Source organism: Pangasianodon hypophthalmus, chromosome 2 (genome assembly GCF_027358585.1).
Source record: "Pangasianodon hypophthalmus isolate fPanHyp1 chromosome 2, fPanHyp1.pri, whole genome shotgun sequence".
NCBI lineage: Eukaryota > Metazoa > Chordata > Actinopteri > Siluriformes > Pangasiidae > Pangasianodon > Pangasianodon hypophthalmus.
Genome location: NC_069711.1, coordinates 23,059,754 through 23,080,324, shown reverse-complemented (window position 1 = coordinate 23,080,324; position 20,571 = coordinate 23,059,754). Strand labels below are relative to the sequence as shown.

Genomic DNA, 20,571 nt, shown 5'->3' with positions numbered 1-20,571 from the left:
ATACTACATTCTCTAACTCTCTGTGGTGAATGCATGTTGTTATAACACCCACTCACATGTAAAAACATTATGGCTCATAATTGAACAAAGTATTTTAAAATGTATCATTTTAATTTAAATGATAACATGCCAAAATGTTTGATTCGTTCGAGCCCGGGAGTCGATTCAGTCGACTCCGTGAAAAGAGTCGTTCGAAAAGAACCGATTCGTTCGCGACTCGCCCGTCACCAGCAGCGGTCCGGTTGGGCGTCTCTCACCAAGCCACGCTCACTTATGGAGGCGCATGAAACGTGCACTGTCATTACTGTGACCTTACAGCCGCGCTCTCTTGTGGGATTATTCGCGTTTAGACTCGGACGGCTTTGTGCCGAGCCCGAAAGACGGTAAGTTTTTGCCCCGTCGCTCGGAGAGTCGAGTTTGTGCAGGCTTAAGTTGCCACTAGTGCGATCTCTGCTTGGGCTTGGAGTGGTGTGTACATGCAGGCTGATGCGCAGATGAGCTTTAAAACGCTCAGATGTGATGCAGGCATTTGAATCATAATGCAAACTCATAGTCCAAGCTGTTATTACATATGTATGCAGTGTGCAGCCTCAGTACTAGTTCAGCACTAGTAGTATAATGTAGTGATGCATTATAATCATTTTTGCACATCATAACTTTCAGGTTGCTGAGTAATGCTTTTAGACCACCAGGTGAAGTGAAGTGGACTTTGGATTGATGGACAGGGACTACTCATGTGTGTCCGTCTGTGGGACCACATCTGACACCAGCCTGAGAGGACAATTTAATAAATGTTGCTTTACTGTCTGGCGGCTGTCGCCAGCTCTGCAGGACCTACGGACGTCCACGCTGCAGGTCTCTCTGTGCCCAAATCAGCGCTTCCACCCTTGTTCCCGCACACCCCTCCTTGGCACTGTCTTTTAATGAGACTGGGGCTTTTACCGAATTCTCTGTCCATAGTGTTCTCTACACGCCTGCACACATATTACACATCACCACAGACTACAAGTGTCCCTTGGACGAATTCAGGAAGTGTGCAGTAGTGGCCTCCTCTCCTTCCTCTACGAGGAAATAATCCAAATGTTGATCAGTTCTCAGGACATACCAAAACGCTCATTCAGGATTTTTTAAAAATCATTATTCTTTCTAAATAAACAATACAAATCCAGAAAAAAAAAAACAAAGTGCGTGCACAATGAGCTCAGACAGTTTTCAGTACCGTGCACTGTATGAGTACAAGCGAGAGAGAGGAGATGACATCTCCCTGCAGCCCGGAGACCTCCTTACTGTCAGCAAGCTAGCGATTCTGACCCCAGACTTCCAGGAGGGTGATGAGAAGAACCCCACGGGCTGGCTCCATGGCACAAATGAGCGCACCAAGGAGAAAGGCGACTTCCCGGGGACGTTCGTGGAATACGTGGGGGTTGTGCGTGTGGGCCTGTCTGCAGGAAAACCCTGGCCTAGACCTGTTCCCCCAACCCCTGGAGGACCCCAAACACCTGTAGGACCCCAGCCTCCAGGAGCCTGCGCTTCAGGGGGTGAGTGTTATAGTGTGCACAAGTGTTTTACATGTGGTGTGTTTGGGAGTGGTGAATATTAATAAATAAATAAAGTAAATAATACAAATATTGGAGCACAAATGTGTTGTTCCTATTTAGTTATAGTACTTCTGACACATTTTGTAGCTATATACCCCCTTAATTGCAGTACAGATTTTTTTTATAAATGTAGTTTAAATATTATTAGTTACATGAGACAAATGTGTACCAATATATTTATTGGACCCATTAAAATAAAGATAGATGCGTTCCTGAACTTTTCTGAACTTTCCACCTTCAGAATCACAAACAGATTGACATCAGTGTTTCTTAAATTCTTGAGGTTTGGATTAAACCCGTTTAATTCAAGTGACCAGTCAATTAGGCTTATAAATATAAATATATAACTATAACTACAATGATAACTATAACTATAACTATTTAGCTATGACTACAGCTATTTAACTGTAACTATAACTATAACTACATGACTATAACAATAACTACAACAATTATATAACTATATAACTATAACAAAATTGATATTAGTTGCTAATATCCTCCACCATTAATAGTAATTAAAAAGAATAACCACTACTATATATATAGCTATAGCTATAACTGTAACTATATTCATATGACTATAACAATATCTAAAAATATAACTATATAACTATAATAAAATTCATGATAGTTGCTAGTATCCTCCACTACTGTAGTCATTAAAAAGAATAACTACTAATATAACTATATAGCTATAGCTATAATTGTAACTATAACTATATGCCTATAACAATATTTAGAACTAAAACTATATAACTATAATAAAATTCATGATAGTTGCTAGTATTCTCCACTACTGTAGTCATTAAAAAGAATAACTACTACTATAACTATATAGCTATAGCTATAACTGTAACTATAACTATATGAATATAACGATAGCTACAACTATAACTACATAACTATAACAACTGTAACTATAACTATATAACTATAAGTATAATAAAATTGATAACAGTTGCTAATATCCTCCACCGTTGTAGTCATTCAATATACTAATGAAATCACAGACCCCTTGTTATACAAGATGGACCCCAGGGGTTCTACACTCCTGGCTTTGAGAAACATGACATTATAGAACTTGATCTGTCTCTGTTCAGGCTGTGAAAGTAGTGGCATAAGACTCTGTTTGTGGAAGTTCACATACTTACTAGATGAGAAAACTCAATCCCAAGATGGCTGTTCTCTCTCTGCCCATGTGGCATACATGTCTCTATACAGTGGAGAGTTTGGTCTTCTTGTGCCATTTATGCTTTTCTCCATTCTAGATCCTCTTTTAGTGGGTAAGTATGACACGCTTGATCCCAAAGAAAAAAATGGACTCATATTGAATTATTGATCACTGATGCATTAGGCTGACATGCTACATTCGGCCAGTTAGTAACAAGTGCCAGTGATTCCCTGTGGAGCACCATCAGCTCACAGCATGGATGATTTTCTGAGTAAAGGATGGGAAGTTTGGGTTGATATGGGTGGACTCAAATAAAGCGGAAGAAAACTGAATGGAAATGGTTGGTTTAGCAATGCTAAATTAAGAACCATTAAAGCTGCTGTAAGTGATGTTAGCAGTTCTGCTAAATCTAGCATGCTGTATTGCTGGCATTGGCAGAACTTTTGTTCATCGCTTCCAGTATATATTCTGCTGCAATCTTGGAATTATCGCCATCATGCTAGTGCTTCATTCCTGGTTCCTTTATTTGTAGTGATGGAATATTTGATTCAATTTATTGAGCTGATTCTTTCAAACTGTCCATCTCTATGAGCCAATGTAGGGCAGGGCAATATGACGATCATAATAATATCAATATCGTGATCAGCTGAGTCATAGTACACTTTTCACAGATATTGCAGGAATTGCAATATCATTTTATATGTTTGTTTAATAACACACAAACTGACAAATTGTACTGTTTTGAACAAATCTTTAATTCAATTAATTTTTAATCTCTAAAATGTTAAAATGTTTTGCAGAGTTCTCATCCATTTCAGTTTAGACATTAAATAAATGTATCAATTCAGTTTTTTTAAAAAATGTAACACTATTGTTTTGCTTGCATTTTTGTTAGCAAATCTATATATCGTGATGCGTATGGTATATCATAGTAATGTTTTTAAGTAATCCTTTTTTTTCATATCGCCAACCCCAAACCTGTGTGCAGCTTGCAGTTTGTACCTTAAGGGGTCTCTTTTAATGATTTTTTCAAGGTCTTGCTATCAGCAAAAAACACCCAATACTAAGAGTACATTCTTACATTTTTGCTGTGTAGTACCTTTAAGCCTTACATTAAGGCTTACATTATTTCTCACTTTAATTTAATACATGAGCTTTTGTGTTAAAAACAAACAAAAAAAAAATTTGTGAAATGTGACTTCATGTATACTGCCATAAGCTGTTTTCAATGGATTTTAATGGATTTCTGGTCGAACATGACAGAAACTGATTTGCCAATGGATTTTGGAACAGACACGTTAACTGGTTTTTGGTTCCTTAAAGCTAATTCATTTCCTAGAGCATCTTTAGTTATAGCTATCAGAGTGTAAAAATGGTGTGCATAAAAAAGAGCTTTATGTGCACGAATCCCACAGGCCACTAGATTATGTGTCTAATCATGTGAGCTTCTTCAGGTGGAAGAACTCATTCCACACACTGACTGCAGTGACAGCAGCTGTGAGTCTCTTCAGTCTCTGGCTCTGCACGGAGAAAATTCCATTATCTCTGTCGCATCTCTGGAAGTGGAATGAGCATGGATTAAGTGCAGAAATCCTGTCTTGATCACACCATATGTGTTTAAGGAATGGCAGATGAAAGAAATTAGTGAGTGCATCCATTATTAATGGAGAATCCAAGGCTTTGATGTTCCCACAAGTAGATCCAATGTGCTACGAAGCAAATGAGGAATTACAGTAGTTGCCACCAGCTAATCCAGTTGACATTCAGTTGTTCATTCATGGAGACATTAATGGGATATAAAGTTGATGGCAGCTGTCAAAGGATCTAAAAGCCATTTGCTGGTTGGAGGATGCGTAGGGAAAAAAATCCATTCAGAGAGGAACTGTGAAGTGAAGTGCCTTGGTCATTAAACAAAGTGGCATCATTTGGAGACTGGCACTACACAATAGCATGGTATTAGATGAGAAAACAAGGGGCCAATGTGCACAAAGATGCCTAAAGAACGACAGAATAATATGAAGTAAACATCCTAAACAGATAAAGAGTGAGAACTCCAGAATATAGTATGTGGCTTGGTGAGTCCTATTCCATTGGCACATAACCATTCTCATTGCCGATGAACTGGGCAATCAACCCACATCTAGTCCTCATGAGGTCTAATTTTGCCAAAGATTGGCATGTAATAAGCAGTGGCTATTTAGAATATAATGAATATAGTTTCTCAGTAAATATTTTGACATGTGTGCTGAATTTTAGACAGCAGGCCTAATTATTCTGCTAATAATGATGCTAGTAATAGTATACTAGTGCAGGGGTATTCAACTAAATTTTGTAAAGGTCAAGTTAGATAAAATTCCCTGTAATAAACTAACGTGACACCGTGTTGAATGGTCAGGTAATGGCTATAGACAATTTGAAGTGATAGTTTTGTTTTGTTTTGTAGTGGTGTTTCACATTAGCACTTTTTACTAGTGGCATCGATGATCTGTTTTGAATTTGTTTCAGGGGACTAAATGCAAACTTCTCTGTCTATTTGTCTTTAAACAGTCTGCTTTCATTGTTGACTTTTATTAAACAAGCCACGTCTTCAGTTCGCTAATCCAGAGAGGGTAAATAAAATGAAAATCTTTTCTGCCTGACCTAATGTAGCTAGTCTCTCATCTGGTGAGCTGCCTTCTGCTAAATAATTCACATAACTGTATGAGATTAGATGAACCACAACAGAAGCTGGTTCGTGTTTATAAAACTTGAGTCGGTGAACTATGACCATATGTTTATCAGCTCTGTGCCAAAATTTTTCAAGTGATTGGTTTGGTGATTGGTGACAACCTCCATGCTAATGCATAATAGTTAATCACATTTAACATACCTTAGTAGCTCATCTCCGACACTGTCTGATTACTCGCGTCTCTCACCAATAACTTTATAAGCACAATTGGTTCTTAAAACTGTTAATGTTCCATTTGATTAGAAACTGATGCTTTTAGAGTTGTTCTCTTAATAAAAGCTCAGTGGGAAGGACTAATGGCAGAGACAGTGGGCTGATAGGGTCTGGATCTTTGCTGATTTTGTGTGAGTACATCTTGTCTGCGTCAATGTCTTTGCAGCAGTCGGACGTGCAGGTCATGCTGCAGTGCCTCATTTGTGGCTATATTTAGTGAGGGACAGGACACAGCAGCGCACTGCTGCAGACAGCATGCTGTGTCCTCTACCTGATGCTAGGAGAAACATTAGCATAAAAATATGCTAGTGCAACCTGTTTCACAAAGTAATGATTATACTGATTACAACATTATCCTTGATAATGATTTCTTATAACGTTTTTTGCTAACTGAAAGTCTTTTTGGAACCTGGATCTTTTTTATTCATCAGAAACCAAAGCTTTCCCCTACTGCTGCTTTAAGCCAATAATCTTTGGCATAAGTTGAGGTATGCATTTCCATACTCTGCTTAAAAAAGTCACTGCTAAGTTCTGTGTTTGTGGCTATGGACCTGGACAGCTGCGACTCATTCATTTCTTCTTCTCCCCTGTGGCGGAGAGATCTGAGACTGATCTGAGAGTCTGGCAGAACACTTGTTGGCCTCCATGCTTCTTTACTCTGGTCACATCCACTATGACTGCAAAATGTGGTGGAGCAATTTCATCTAATTAACCTTCTCAAAACCGTTTAAGGCCCTTAAGATATTACAGCATCACTAAGGATTTCCTAACAAAGTGGATTTGCAAATTTGGGTGGATGTAGGTTAGCTTTAGCTTTGGCTAGAAAATAAGAATGAATACCAACTCAAGATCCTGCTATTAGACTCAGAGTATATAATATTAGATTTTGTTTTTTATTGAAACTCTTTATAAATGTGTAAAAACAATAAAGTAACATGATCTATAGATATTTCTTATTAACTAGACAAAAGTCTCATTCATCCCAAGCCCTGTTCCAAGCTTTTTTGCTGTTGCTATGTAGGTCCAAATTTTGAAAAAGCCAGAGTCACTGACCTGGCTAAAACACAACATGACAATTTTGGAGATTAGAATGGTTTCAAACAGACAGCAGGTTTTTACCATAAGTTAGAAAGACATCTAAATGATAATGAAATACCTCAACAGACAGGTGATACAAAACTAAAAGGAAAAACTTAAGCCAAGTGCTACCTCGCAGCTTGATCTGGTCTAACTAGCTTTCTATATCTACTTAGAGCTGTACAACTAATGTAGGAAACATTCTATGTAACACCAGATTTATATTTCCTTGTGACCAGTATTCTACATAATACCAGCTTTATGTTTCCTTGTGACCAACCATTGCTTGCAAACAAAATTTTGGATGGTTCAGCCAGGATAAGCTAGCTAGTTCTATCTAAGTTTAGCAATGTTTGTTCTGCTGGAATCCACTTGTGGTCTTGCAGCCTTGGAGTCACAGCATATACTAAATGATATTAGTTTTTTTTTTCTCTTAAAACTGCCTGGTTGGAAATATGTAAAAAGTGGTTTAAAATTACTTCAACAGATGACACAAAATGAAAAAGAAAAATGAAGCTAAATGCTGCCACTTTTAGCTGACTCGTAACTGTCTATATAGCATGCTAACTAACATTAGCTATGTTTGTTTTATTAAGGCTTTAGTATTTAACAGGAGCTCAAGTGACACTTAAGAGCAATGCAAGGAATGTCTTGCTTTTCAGTGTGGTACACTGTCTACTTGTGGCTACTGATGAAGAGAAATACTGTTAGCATATTGTATTTCACTTTTTCACCAGTGTGATGTGATTGCATTTTGCTGTAGCACAGAATCTTCTCCATATGTAACAATATTACAAAGGAGGAAACATCTTAAGACTGGCACCAGCCTGTCCTGCTCTTGAACGCCAAGTACATGCCTGCAGTTCTAACCCAGAGCAAAGCCAAGACCACACAAAGCCTTGTTCTTGTGTGCTGTTTAAGACTGCTATTGTGTATTGTCAATCCTAGAAGCAATGATAAACTCTGTCTTTGTGAGAGAGAATGATGTACCATACATCTGTTTTAGTCTGGAAAAAACAAACCAGCTAAAACTGCTTTTCAGTGCAATAGTCATTTTTAGGACAACAGTATACAAATGTGTACATGATACAATCAGTGCCTTCAGGTAGAATTTCTCAGTAAATAGGGCATGATATAAACAGTATCTTAGCAATTCTCATGCTTGCTTAAAGGAGCACCAAATGATCTTTTCTTTTCTTTTCTGGAAGGCAATATGGATGCAATCTCTTATGTAACACACTGTTTTTATCATTGTTATGTAACAAAAAACACGTGGTTGCTCAAAGTGTTTGAACGATCCACTAATATTAGGAGCTCTTGCTGGAGGCACTGTGACTTTGATTGTTATGAATGTAGTCATGTATATACAAAGAGGAAGAATAAGAGCAGACATTTACCCTCATACACTCTCTTATACACACACATGTTATAAACACCAACACCCTTTAGAGGTCATGTGCTGCAGTCAGGGCAATGTGCACTTATATGTGCACATCCATTTGCGTTAGCACTGCAAATTGTTGCATCCATTAACACTAATGCACCTCTGGGAAGACAGGTTTGCTGCAGGGCAACTTGGACGGCAGAACTAATCCAATCTGCACTCCAGAGAGAGGCCTTGTCTCGAGCTGTCGGTTCACCTTCTCTGTGTTATGATTCGAGCACAAGCCAGGAGCTGCAATCCAACAACAGAATGAAGGAGACATTGAAAGACCGAAGGTCTGATCTAGGCAGTTGAATGTTTGAGGTTTATCTTTGGGTACACTTTGTACCAAACATGCCCGTTCAAATTTTTCTCATCTCTGTCTTATTACAATGAATGGTCTTTTTGTTTTGGCATTTAGGAACTGGAGAATGGGCTACAAACTGTGCCACAGAGTAAGCAAGGGAGGGAGCGAAAGGATAAGAGTAAAGCTTATGCAGTTGTGGGTGAAAGCATGCCAACTGTCAGTGTGCTGAGGCAGAACAGAGGCTCTGTCTACCAGGATGTGCAGGGACTAGTTGTCTAATCAGTCAAGGACTAGTTGCCCAAACAGTCTGCTTCGTGGCGCTTATCCTCTTCTTGAAGAAGACTCTTTACAGTAGATTAACATTGTTTTCAGTCATTATGTATTATTGTCTTGCTAAAGATGCTTTATTCATTATGCTTAATTACAGTTTTTTAAGATTTAAGGAAAAGGGAAGGTAAAAGTACTGAGATCCTATCTTGCAATAGCTTGCAGTTCCAGTCATTTTTGTTTCCCCCCTTTAATAAAGGAAGTATTGTAGGAAATGAGAGACTAGAAAGACTTTAAAAGAGCCCTGAGTTTGCCAGAGACAGCAGTTGGCCCAATTGCCTGAGCTGTGCCCTCAAGTTAAATAGCTGCCCTACTCTTGCTTCTTTCATCTTGTCTGTAAACCTACAATATCCCTGAAAGAAACCGCGGTCCAGCATCAGTATATATGACCCAAGAAGCCGTGTTGACACAGGTGCTAGTCTTTTTCCTTGGCCTTGTCCTCAGTTTACTTTCCACTTACTTTTAGCTTGCTTGCTTAAACTCTTCCCATGTGTCCCAAGCCACGCCATCTTCAAAACATTCAAAGAGTCTGACAAATTTCAAGATCATTGATTCCATGGCTTGTGCAAAGGCTTACTGAACAGACAAAGACACATGGGAGATATTTGATTTACTCACATAAATCAAATGTGAGGAGTGAGATCAGTCACTTAGACATGTAAGGACTGTTTTGTGGCATGCAACTGAAAGCTGGAATGATGGCCAAAAGTTTCCCTTTGTGAACATTCTCTAGAGGCTAGGGGCTAGAGAGAAAGTCAAAGCTTTATTGTGATCAGTGAGGCTAATTTTGAAAACATGTGCAACTAAAGGTTACCTATGACAGAGAACCCATTGCTCTGTAGCTGGGAATAGTTTGAAGGTCAAGTATTAGCATATTCACAGACAACACATCTGTAAGTTGGGGTGACATTTTATCCTTTGAAAAGAGTCCCTCAATCTTTTCCTAGTATAGCCATCCCTCTGTGTTAAATTTAGCACGGTGGAGCAGTGGGTTGCAGGGTTTATTCTGTGTGGAGATTCATATGTTCTCTCTGGGTTCTCCAGTTTCCTTCCACCTCCCAACAGTATGCTGGTAGGTGGAGAGGCGATGCTACATTGCCCCTAGGTTTAAATGCATGTGTGCAAGGTGGCCTGAGAGGGTGTTCTATCTGGGATTAAATCTCCTGCATGTGCCCAGTGTTCCCAGGATCCACCACAATCCTGAGCAGGATAGAGAGGTTGAATGAATGAACGAAGATGAATGAATGGATCTCTTTTCACATATCAACAGTCACAAACATGGCCGTAACTAGTTTTGGACATTTCAGGGTTTTTTTTTTTTTTTTGGTTTTGTCTGTTTTAGTTAAGATTTAGCCACTAGAAAAGTGTAGATGCTCACTTTCTTATTAATGTCTGTACACAACATCTTTGTCCTAGAATAGAATGTTCACTTTGCAAAAGTTTGCTCACCAAAAACACTCCATTTATAAGTAAATAGGCCATGATATACAAAATAAGGAACATTTCAGTTCTATAATTTGCAATAACCAGATAAAATAGATCATTTATTAATGGTAACATCTCTACTCTGTTGTTTTCTTAATATGAAATCACTATTTACTGTGACAAATTTACAAAATATTTATGAGAATGCTGTGTAAGAAATAGTGATATGTCTTCAATTTTGAGGCTGATTAAAAAGCTAGATAAAATTAGTTTGAGTATATTTTAGCAAAGTACATCCATACTCTGAGTTCTTTTAGTATGAAGTATATTAATTGTTTAATTTATAAGAAATATGAAAGCAAGCTTCAGAAAAAGCTCTAAGATATAGTAAAACTGTATTTTTTTGGAAGCTGAAATCAACAGGTAGGCTGTCTTGTAAACCAAAATAATGAACTCTTTAAAATTAAACAAAGTTTATGGAAGAATGGAATGATAACATCATAGAGATTTACCAATTAGCAATTGATGAAGTACATATTCCACTTTGTGATACATTAACTATGACACATTTGTGCATTGTGGACCTCACTACAATTTTTATCCTTGCTACAGCCCCGGACACAAAGATAGATTTCATTTTGGAGGGAATCAAAGCCTGATCCTGTTAGTCCGCTTAACAATAAACATTTGAAGTGAAAGGTTTTTGTACCCGCATTTGACATCCACAAAGTGGTACAGCATTAACTCAGTGATTGTTGTTGGTTTATCCAGTCCCAGTCATGTTAAGAAGACTTTGGTTAGTTATAAATCTCTCTCTGTGGAGCTTGGAACTCAATTATATAAAACTTTCAAGTTTCTGTAATTTGTAATATGCTGGGATTTCAAGGCTTCAAGGCTTTCTCTGTTTCAGACTCACAACCCTGTTCATTGTTTTCCCTCAAGACACACACATGAGCTCACTTGGATGGTGTTTTGTTTTTAGTACACTCATTTCCACGGCTTGGTTTGAACTGCCCTTGAACCTCTCTTATGGGTTTGGCCTCTTGTCTTCTGGCTCCAGTATGGCCCATTCTTCCTTCTCTTTCCCCCCCATGTGTCTCTACGCCTCAACGTTGTCCATTTTGGCATGCCTGTGGCTGTTCCTTTCCTCTGAACTCCTCTTTCTTTGCTCTTAGATGAGGCGAGCAGAAAGGGGGTCGATGGTTTTTTCTTTAAGCATCATGTTTTTTTGAATGAAGGTGAAAGGATGAGGTCACTACCTTAGAATTTCAGATTTTCCATTGTGGGTATGTAGGGGACCATGCAGTCTTGTGGAAGACTTGGCCTGTTTGAAGTATGCCCTCATATACCCAATCAATAAAAGAAGCTCAGGAAGGTTGAGCTTCTGCCTTAATAGTTCTAGCATAAAGTAACCAACAGTGACACTGATTTTTTTTCATATGATCTATTGAGTTTGCTGACTTTGATGTCAATGTATCTGGAACATAGTGACTGAACTTGCCAAAAGGGGTACAAGAGAAATGTCACTTTATTTGTATAAAACATTTAAAACTTATTGCTGTTTGTAGATGTTGAAAACACCAAAAAAGAATGGTTCGAGCATATGGCATATAATGGATTAAATCTGAAAGAGTAACCATGAGAAAAACCGTTGGCTGTACAGACCTGCAAACTGGTTTGTGCTGATGGCTGTAGTAAACATAGTATGGCTGCCATGGGAACAGAGGAATGTTCTCTGTGCTCTGTGGCACACTTGTGGCTTGGGTGAGCAGACGGTTGGGTCCACCATGGACCGCATAATGGCAGGGTGTGCTTGGATTGAGGTCCCCCTTGGCCTTTGTCGTTCCCCTTGTTGGACTGACAGCAGAGCAGAGCCAGGCCACTCTGTTGGTCATCATCCACCATGAGGGGAAACTCCCTTCTCGAATTAGTACAGTCTGTACCTGTCACGCTATGTGGACAACTCTGGAGATTAGGCTTTAGTCAAGCACAGAAGAACCACCACTTCTACATACCAGAGTGTAGCAAAGCATAGAAGACTTTAAACAACAGCTTTTCGCTGATGTGGAGATCAGTATAGCCACAACACTTGGCATTTTGGATATAGTTGCTTGTTGTGGCTGTTGTCCCTCAAAACAGGAAGATGCTTTAGAATGAATAGATGAATAGAATAGACTTGACATTTCCCTGGGTTGAAAATAAATCTCCTAAATCTCCTAAATCTCCTAGATCTCACGTAGAGCTCATAGGCATTTTAACAAGTTGGATTTCATACAAATAAAATTTCTTCATTGTGTTAATCTCAACTGTTTTGAACTTTCCATGCAAGTTTGGGCTCAAGTGAATTCTTACAGATTCGCATTTGTTAGACTTTGCTGGGATGTGTTTACCCAGCTCAAGCAGTCAGTCTTTATTTTGACATTTTACAGAATCTGTTGAGCTTCTGAAGAGTGGGAGAGAGCAGAAAAAGTAAGCAAAGCTAGCATTGTAGAACAGTTCTTTGCTTTAGCTGCTTTCAATGTTTTTTTTGCATGGCATTGCATATCTATCTCCAGGGCTGAAGTAGGACTTAATTTCAGACTAGCTTTTTCAACAGTCAGCTGAACAATGTAACTAGATATGACTTTAATATCTCCAGAACACCAAAACCAAGTGGCACACAGTTAACTGAAAATGTTTCCTTCTTAAAAAAAGAAACTCTCAGACCTGCAGCATTTAGCTGTTTTGAACCTTGGTGTGGGTCATTCGTGGAGGTAAGAACAGTGTAATCATACTTGTGCATATGAGTCTCAGTTCGGGTCCAAGTAAACTCTCAGATTGTTCTAATGGAGTGAGAAAGTGATTTGACTCTGAATCAACCCCACTGCAAGAAGTGAACCAAACATACAGAAAAATGCTAGATGTGATACATAAAATATTTGTTATTTCTAGAATTATCTGTACACCTACCCCTCAGTAACTTTTTTTGGTTTAATTATGTGCTCTGTAAAACCAAACCAAACAGCAAATAAGCCAAAAGTATCGATTCCACCTTGAGTCAAACTCACCAAACTGACTAAAGTGTGTGAAAGCTCCCTTTCTTATCTATTTGCCATAGTGCAATAACAAAGTTGACATTTAATATAGTGCAACCGATGGCTAGCAATGTTTCCATCTCTTAATGTTAAGAGTGTTACATCACTCCTTCCAGCATGTCCATTCATTTCAAGCATATCACTACATCATAATCAAAAGCTCTTCTTTGTAGTGTACCCTTTGTCCTTGTTCTTTTTGTTGAACTGTTGCCCATCTTGCCATCAACCATGTATACATCCAACAAGAAAACAATGTCCTCAAGAAAATGCCGCCTTTTTAGTCATCTCTTCCCACTCTGTGAGACTCTATGAGACTCCTCTAAATTACTTTAAAAAAATTGGCCGTGTCATTTACACTTGCTTTGACATATTTCTTGTTTATAAATGTATGAGACAGTTGGGGTGTCCATGACAAGTGGCTAATAACAAGGCTAAAAACTGCTTTGCAGTCTTCAATATAATACACCTGACAAATGATTGCACTTATCAACATTGTCAGTAGTCCAAGTCCAACAACATCAGCGGCTCAACAGAAACCTTTCCTATTCTGACATTGAATTCAGTTTTTTTGGTATTGTGCTCTTAACAGCATTGTCACAAAGCAGCTTATAGAAATTTGGATGTAGATCAGATCCCTAATGAGCAAGCCAGAGGTGACAGTTGCAAGGAAAAACTCCCTGCGACGACATGAGCAAGAAATCTTGAGAGGAAGCAGACTCAAAAGGGAACCCTTTTTCATCTGGGTGACACCACTTAACACACAAGCCCTAAAAAGAAGTAGACATTGTCTCTGTCTTTGTCTTTGACCTCATATTCTGTAGTCCTTTTGCATAAGTTCTTCCCTTTTTTCCCTTGCCTTCTCGTTTGTCTCCTTTTCCCCAGATCAGCCATGTCCTGTTGTTCTTAGTCATCCTTCTTCATTAGACTCCTTCATAAAGCTTTTACTCTCACTTGTCAGTTCGCTCCACGTCATCTGCCCTTTTTCTCCAAGCCTGTCAACAACAAAGCTCTTTCCTTCCAGAGCATAATACATCAGCCATTTTGTTATTCAGTGGCACTGTGTAATTTAAGTAAATTGAAGTCTGTTGTTCTGTTATTGAACATGACCCTTTTTAAACCGCTGAAAGGAAAATGCTTGAATTGCCAATCATGAGAGGTGGTGGGATTATGATGACAGAGTGAGAGAGGAACTCTTCAGTTCATCAAGATGACAAAGGTTCCTGATGTTAAAAGGGAAAAAAAACGGACAAAATTAGACGTGAAGAACACTCCTATTTCCACAAAAACAACACTCACAGAGGCAGTCATGCTAGTGTTGAAATCCTAATGGTGGGGAGATAGAAGGGACGATTCTTTCGTGAGAGCAGTGGTACTCATTGGGGAAATTACAGTCATTTACTGGACAGACAGCTCCAAGTAAGTTAAAGACCAGCAGCATGCACACTGAAGGGCGCTCAGTTGAAGCCCAGACACTGTCAATCAGCCTGACTCCAATCTCTCTCTGCAATTTCTCAACACTCTTGATGTATCCGACTGTCTGATTTTTGCTCACTTTGTGTATTCTTCATCCTCTTTCTCCCTCATTTTTATTCCTACTCTTTGCCATTTTGATCTGTGTCTGCTCTACTTGTCCTCCATATGATGAGCGATTCCCTGCCCAGCCTTTTCTCCCTAACTCTCTCTGTATATCTCTCACCCTTTCTCGCCCTCTCCGTAGTGTAGCGTTTGAAGAGCAGGAAAAACATCACTTTAGCTAAAGCACATCCCAAAATAGATCTGCAGCACCCCAGATAAAGATCAGACAGCATGCAAAGCCATTGCGCCTCTCTCTCTCTCTCTCTCTCTCTCTCTCTCTCTCTCTCTCTCTCTCTGGAAACGGGGGCATGTCAAGCAGGGCAGGAAGGTAGAGAGATGACATGTGGGGATGGAGAAGGAGGAGTAGGAGATCTAAGATATGTGCTAAGCTCCTGGGAAGGCATGATTAGTATTGTAGTTAAAACTAGAAAAGATGATGCACAAGAGTTTTATTACTGAAATGGGATCAAGTTTTGCTGCCATATATAAAAATTGTAGCCAAATCTAAATTTCAACTTAATTAAAGCACGCGCAGTGTTCCGCGGGATCCTTGGCTCTGTGGGGAGATTACAGAGAGGAAAATGGATCAATTTAAATGCATTACATGACCTTGAGTTACAGTTATATTTCTTCTGTCCACAAAAAATTATGAACTTATGTAATAAATATATAATATAAGTGAAATATATAAAATATGTCAGTGTGTTATATATAATTTTGGCTCATTTTTCCCACTTGGGTCTCCCAGAATGTATCTGGATTCTTTTGTGTTCAGTGTAAATTTTTTTTATTGAGGCACTGATAACCATTTAGTATTTCAAGCATTTCGGTGTGCTGTGGATGGGAGTGAGATCATCCTGTAAGAGATCACTCATTCAGGATAGAAATGTTTCATCAAAGGATAAAGGTGATCAGCCAGAAGAACTTTATATTGATATGCAGTGACTCATCTCTCAAAAGATTTTCCTATAATTTATATAATCTGTAAGTATCTCAAAATTATTGTACATGACATCTTTAACAAAAGGATTACAGTATAGCGGCAAAAAAACAACTATTATGCACAGACATTCATGGATATTTGTTCATAGACCATCTAATTCTGATACAACCTTTAAATATGTCCATTATTTGTTTTTGCCCCAGTATTACTTGCATTACTGTAATCAGTAACTCTCTAGCCATATATTATGGCCTTAAATTGTGTGTGTGAATTACAGACAAACTATATCATCACAGAAGCAACCAGTCACAACAAAACACATTTACTGCTTTTCTAACAGACAGTGCAATACAGCACAGTAACAAATCCATGGTTCCACATTCTGACTAATTTTCTTTGTCCAGTTAGCTTAAAAGCCCTTGGCCCTTACTGCCTCTGACACCCTAACTAAATCATGTGAAATATTAAACTGAATGTAGTTCTATGATACATAAGCATCACTTTTGTATCTCCAAGCCCATTGTTTCATTTCTCCCACAGGAAGCTGTAACTGTCTTAGAGTTACGGACAAGCACTAAGCTCAGCTGCGATTCAGCCTAGATCAGCTCGGACTGTTTTTTTTTTTCTTTTCTGCTTGTGCTCACACTTTCGCTGCACATATTAAAGTGCCAGCATTTCCTTTGTATATCAGGCCCCAAGAGTTTTACACACATGGTAAAGAGTGTTATTTCTAGTTCCAATTATAGTCATCCAGAGGGGGGATAAAGCATTGATGAAGAATTCCCATATTTTTCTCTCAGTTCTCCAGAGCTTAAAAGAGGCCACCCCCTCCCACCCATTTCTCCCACTTTCCCATATCTCCTTCTGTTCCCTAGAGGAATGAAAGATGCAACAGGAAACTGATAGTTAACAAAAGCTATGACTATTTCCTGTCTGTCCCTTCGATGCATCCAGATGCCTATACGGGAAAGGTACAGTGCAAAGACAACAAAGAATCTTTCTCGCTGTCACCGTTCCAGATGACAGTGAGCACACAACGATAAGTGTGTGTATGCTGACGGGCTCCTGTGCAGATGGTGCGTCCTTTGTGGGCGATAGGAAAACTCATCCATTAAACAAAAGCAGGCCTCGGTAACTTTTCCTATCAATATTTGATGCTCTTGTCACTGTGCTCCAGTTATCGTTGCTTCCATCCAGCTTTCAGCTTCTCAAACTGTCAAGAAAAGGTGCTACTTTTTATTCTTTATATCCTTAGCCTTGTCTGATAAAGTGTCCAGACTGTGCATTTAGCCACCATTAACCCTGGCTAGGTAATGTCTGGGGCAATATCTTTGGCCAGTGGATTCAGTCAACTTCCCTAAAATCTCACGTACATGCAGGCCACCTTTTACATACAAAACATCCAGACCTTTTGTGTGTACTTGAACCATATGTTTCATAATCCCATCCAACGATTAAACTCCCAGAGCGCTTTCGTGCTTAGCTCTGCCTGCCCTAATCATCCCACTCGTCCTTCACCTCTACAGTCAGCACATTCTTTCATCAACTCTAATTAAAAATGCTATTTGTAGGCATCAGAAATCACACGCAGAGAGCCTGGCTACTCAACCTGCTCTGTCATGGCCTTCAAGTCTCATATGATTTAGGTCCTAGTGTTATTATAGATAAGCGAGTCAAAAATTCAAGTCATGAAAATTAGGAATAAAGGGGCATCTATAAAACTCATTTATGAACCTCCTATGCACATTTATTAATCATAATCAACATAAAACCAGGTGCAACCAGGTCGCATCCTTTAAATAATCATAAATGGTTTTTAACATCCCTATATTTTGTGTGTTCATGATCTTATGTGCATATTAATGACACTACAATGCTTAGTGATTATAGAAACACAAAATGAAATCAGTATGTAACATAAAATTACAGAATGTTGACCCAGGCTTTCTTGCGACCATATTAGAGCCAATTTTGCATTACATGTTAATATAGGGATAATGCTTTCAGTAAAAGAAAACAAATTCATTCTCAGAAGCTGCCTTTATTGCCACATGGGTGCAGTCACTAACATCAGTTATGCAGAGAAAACCTGCAAGTGTTGCTTATTCATATTGGCTTGTTCACTCTGTGTGCAAGGAAATTATGCAAATGGATTATTTTCAAATTGTGTTGTCCTGTACAGCTGACACAACATGGTTTAGGGATGAAGAGATTCCAGGCCGAAGAAGTTTTAGTGGTATATAATCATTAAAATAGCAGCACAGCATGACTCACAAACTGGTATTTATTATCCGTAAATAAGAATAGCCTATTTTTTTGACAGGAAATAGTGAATGATATAATTAACTGATGAGAACATTTATACAAGGTACAGTGGACTTGTAGATCCTATTATAAATAATGAATAAAACACTTGGGGGTGTGCTGTTATAGAAAAATAATTAGCCATGAGTCAGTGTTATGTGGCCCAGCACAAAGCAGAGCACTGTTAAAACCCCAAAAGTTGATTATTTTCCAATAACAACACATCAATGCCACAGCAATATGCCAGCAATTACCATCCAGCCATTTTCTGTGCTGCTTATCCTACACAGGGTCGCGGGGAGCCTGGAGCCTACCCCAGGGCACTCGAGGCACAAGGTGGGGGACACTCTCGATGGGGTGCCAACCCATTACAGGGCCCAATTGCACACACATTCACACACTACGGACAATTTAGAGATGCCAGTGAGCCTACAACGCATGTCTTTGGACTGGGGGAGGAAAAATGGAGTACCCAGAGGAATCCCCCGAAGCATGGAGAGAACATGCAAACTCGCACACATGGTGGAGGCAGGAATCAAACCCCAAACCCTGGAGGTGTAAGGAAAACGTGCTAACCACGAAGCCACCGTTTATTGTTCTGTTAATGTTGTGTAATATCTTCAAAACAAGTTCCTGTTATCACTTATTCTATAACAGCTACAAAGTTTTAAGTTAATAAAACATCAAAAAAAAGAAACACAGATTCCTCAATCCTGAAGAATTTCCTGTGAAGTTACAGCTTTACTTCTGTCTGTTTTAAAGTGCTGACACTGGAAATTCCTTCCAGAAATGTTGAATAAACATGTCCTCTCAAAAACTTTACCATATCAAAAACTAAATGTTTTTTAACCGTTCATATCGATCATCCGCCATACACCTCCCGGTGTGAATTGTTACTAAAGAAGTGATAAGAACGTATTAGACGAGCGCATTAATGTAAATCTTGCAGCTGGATCTATTGTCAGATCAGCTGTTTTTCGAAAATTAATCAACACCTGCTGACCAATCAGAACCAAGACTTCAACAGTGCTGTGGTATAACTACATATAGCTACTATGGGAATGATATGAGACCATAGTTCAATTACACTTAAAAGCTAATTAACAGTTAAACCTAGTTAAAGAAATGCCGCAGGGGTTCATCTCTCAGGCTGCTAGCACAGTCGTTCATTTCGTTTGATGATGATGATGATGATTCTCCATTGCAGCCTTCCATCCAGTGGATGTCTGACCCAGTGAACCCATTACTGAAGGAGTTTTTCATATCCAGTTAATTAAATATGCCCGATGGCGTTTATTTAACTGGATGTGGTATGTTATACGGGATGTCAGTCAGGCTGGTTTACAACTGAAGGACAGATTATGTGTGTGTGACATTAAGAGAAAAAGGAACGAGTGTGTGTGTGGGTACCTTTAACAACACTTCTATTGTTCCAGGATTTCTGTGTGTATTAGCTCACTAATACCAGCCCCTCAGAACTGAGGGTTAAAAGATTGTCCGTTTTTGCATGCATGATTCCCTCCTGATTTGGTATAATCCTCCTGGATTTATTCTCACTGCTGTTACCATGAATCTCCCTCCCTCTCTCTCTTTTTTTGTAAGCATAAACTATGAAGCGTAAGATGGCCACTGATGATCTCCTTTCCTCTGGGACGCCTCTGACAGATCTGCATTACTCACTGTGTATTATCGACAGAGTGAAAGAGAGAAGCAGGAGGACGGCACAATAACAACCCTTGTCTGTCCATATATATTGCTGCTCATGCATATGCTTAAACATGAGCTAAGCACACATGGGATCATACTGATATGTGCATGCAAAAGTTATGACCTCTGACACAGAGGCAGAGCAAGGTGATTTTGTTCATGAGCCTTGAAATTTATTCATTTATTGTTTTTGCAATCCGGTGCTGAAATGCTGCACAGTACACTCATACAGACAGCTTCTTTAACTATTTCTGCACATGGGACTCAGTTTGACTAGTCAAAAAAATGTGTTGTTCTTCTTGACATCAGAATTTGCAACAAGTACAATAACATGAGCAAAAGCTGGGAGGTCCAGTCTCAAAATATGGACCAAAGACATCTTTCAAGCACAAGTGACTACAACACTGAATTATTTTTGTAAATGAATGGCTGAAAGGCTTCACCATAACCACTCACCACTGTCAAGTAAACATGTCCTCTTTCTAATACACTATTGTTTCTATTTTAACGGCTAATTTACAGAGACTTGGTGGATGAGCCACATAATCTAAACCTAATAATTAACAGATTTTTTAAAAATAAATTCTTTAACAAAGGAAGATGTTTTATCAGGAAAATGGTGAAGTTGTCTAAGGACATGGAAGGAGTCTCCAGTGCCAGCACTACTTAACAATCTTTAAATTAAAGAATCATTAA

The 20,571-nt window shown here is 38.9% G+C and overlaps 1 protein-coding gene across 2 annotated transcripts in view; it reads left to right on the top strand.

The window, feature by feature from the left end:
• Window positions 1-225: 225 nt before the first annotated feature.
• pik3r3b (phosphoinositide-3-kinase, regulatory subunit 3b (gamma)) overlaps window positions 226-20,571 on the top strand; it is a 191,104-nt gene continuing 170,758 nt past the window's right edge. Inside the window, exons 1-2 of one of the 2 annotated variants that reach the window (XM_026933188.3) lie at window positions 226-383; window positions 664-1,538. In XM_026933188.3, coding sequence (XP_026788989.1) covers window positions 1,196-1,538 — 343 coding nt within the window. In that variant the 5' untranslated portion in view covers window positions 226-383; window positions 664-1,195. The remainder of the gene's footprint in view (window positions 384-663; window positions 1,539-20,571) is intronic. The other variant, XM_053230320.1, reaches the window with a different exon arrangement.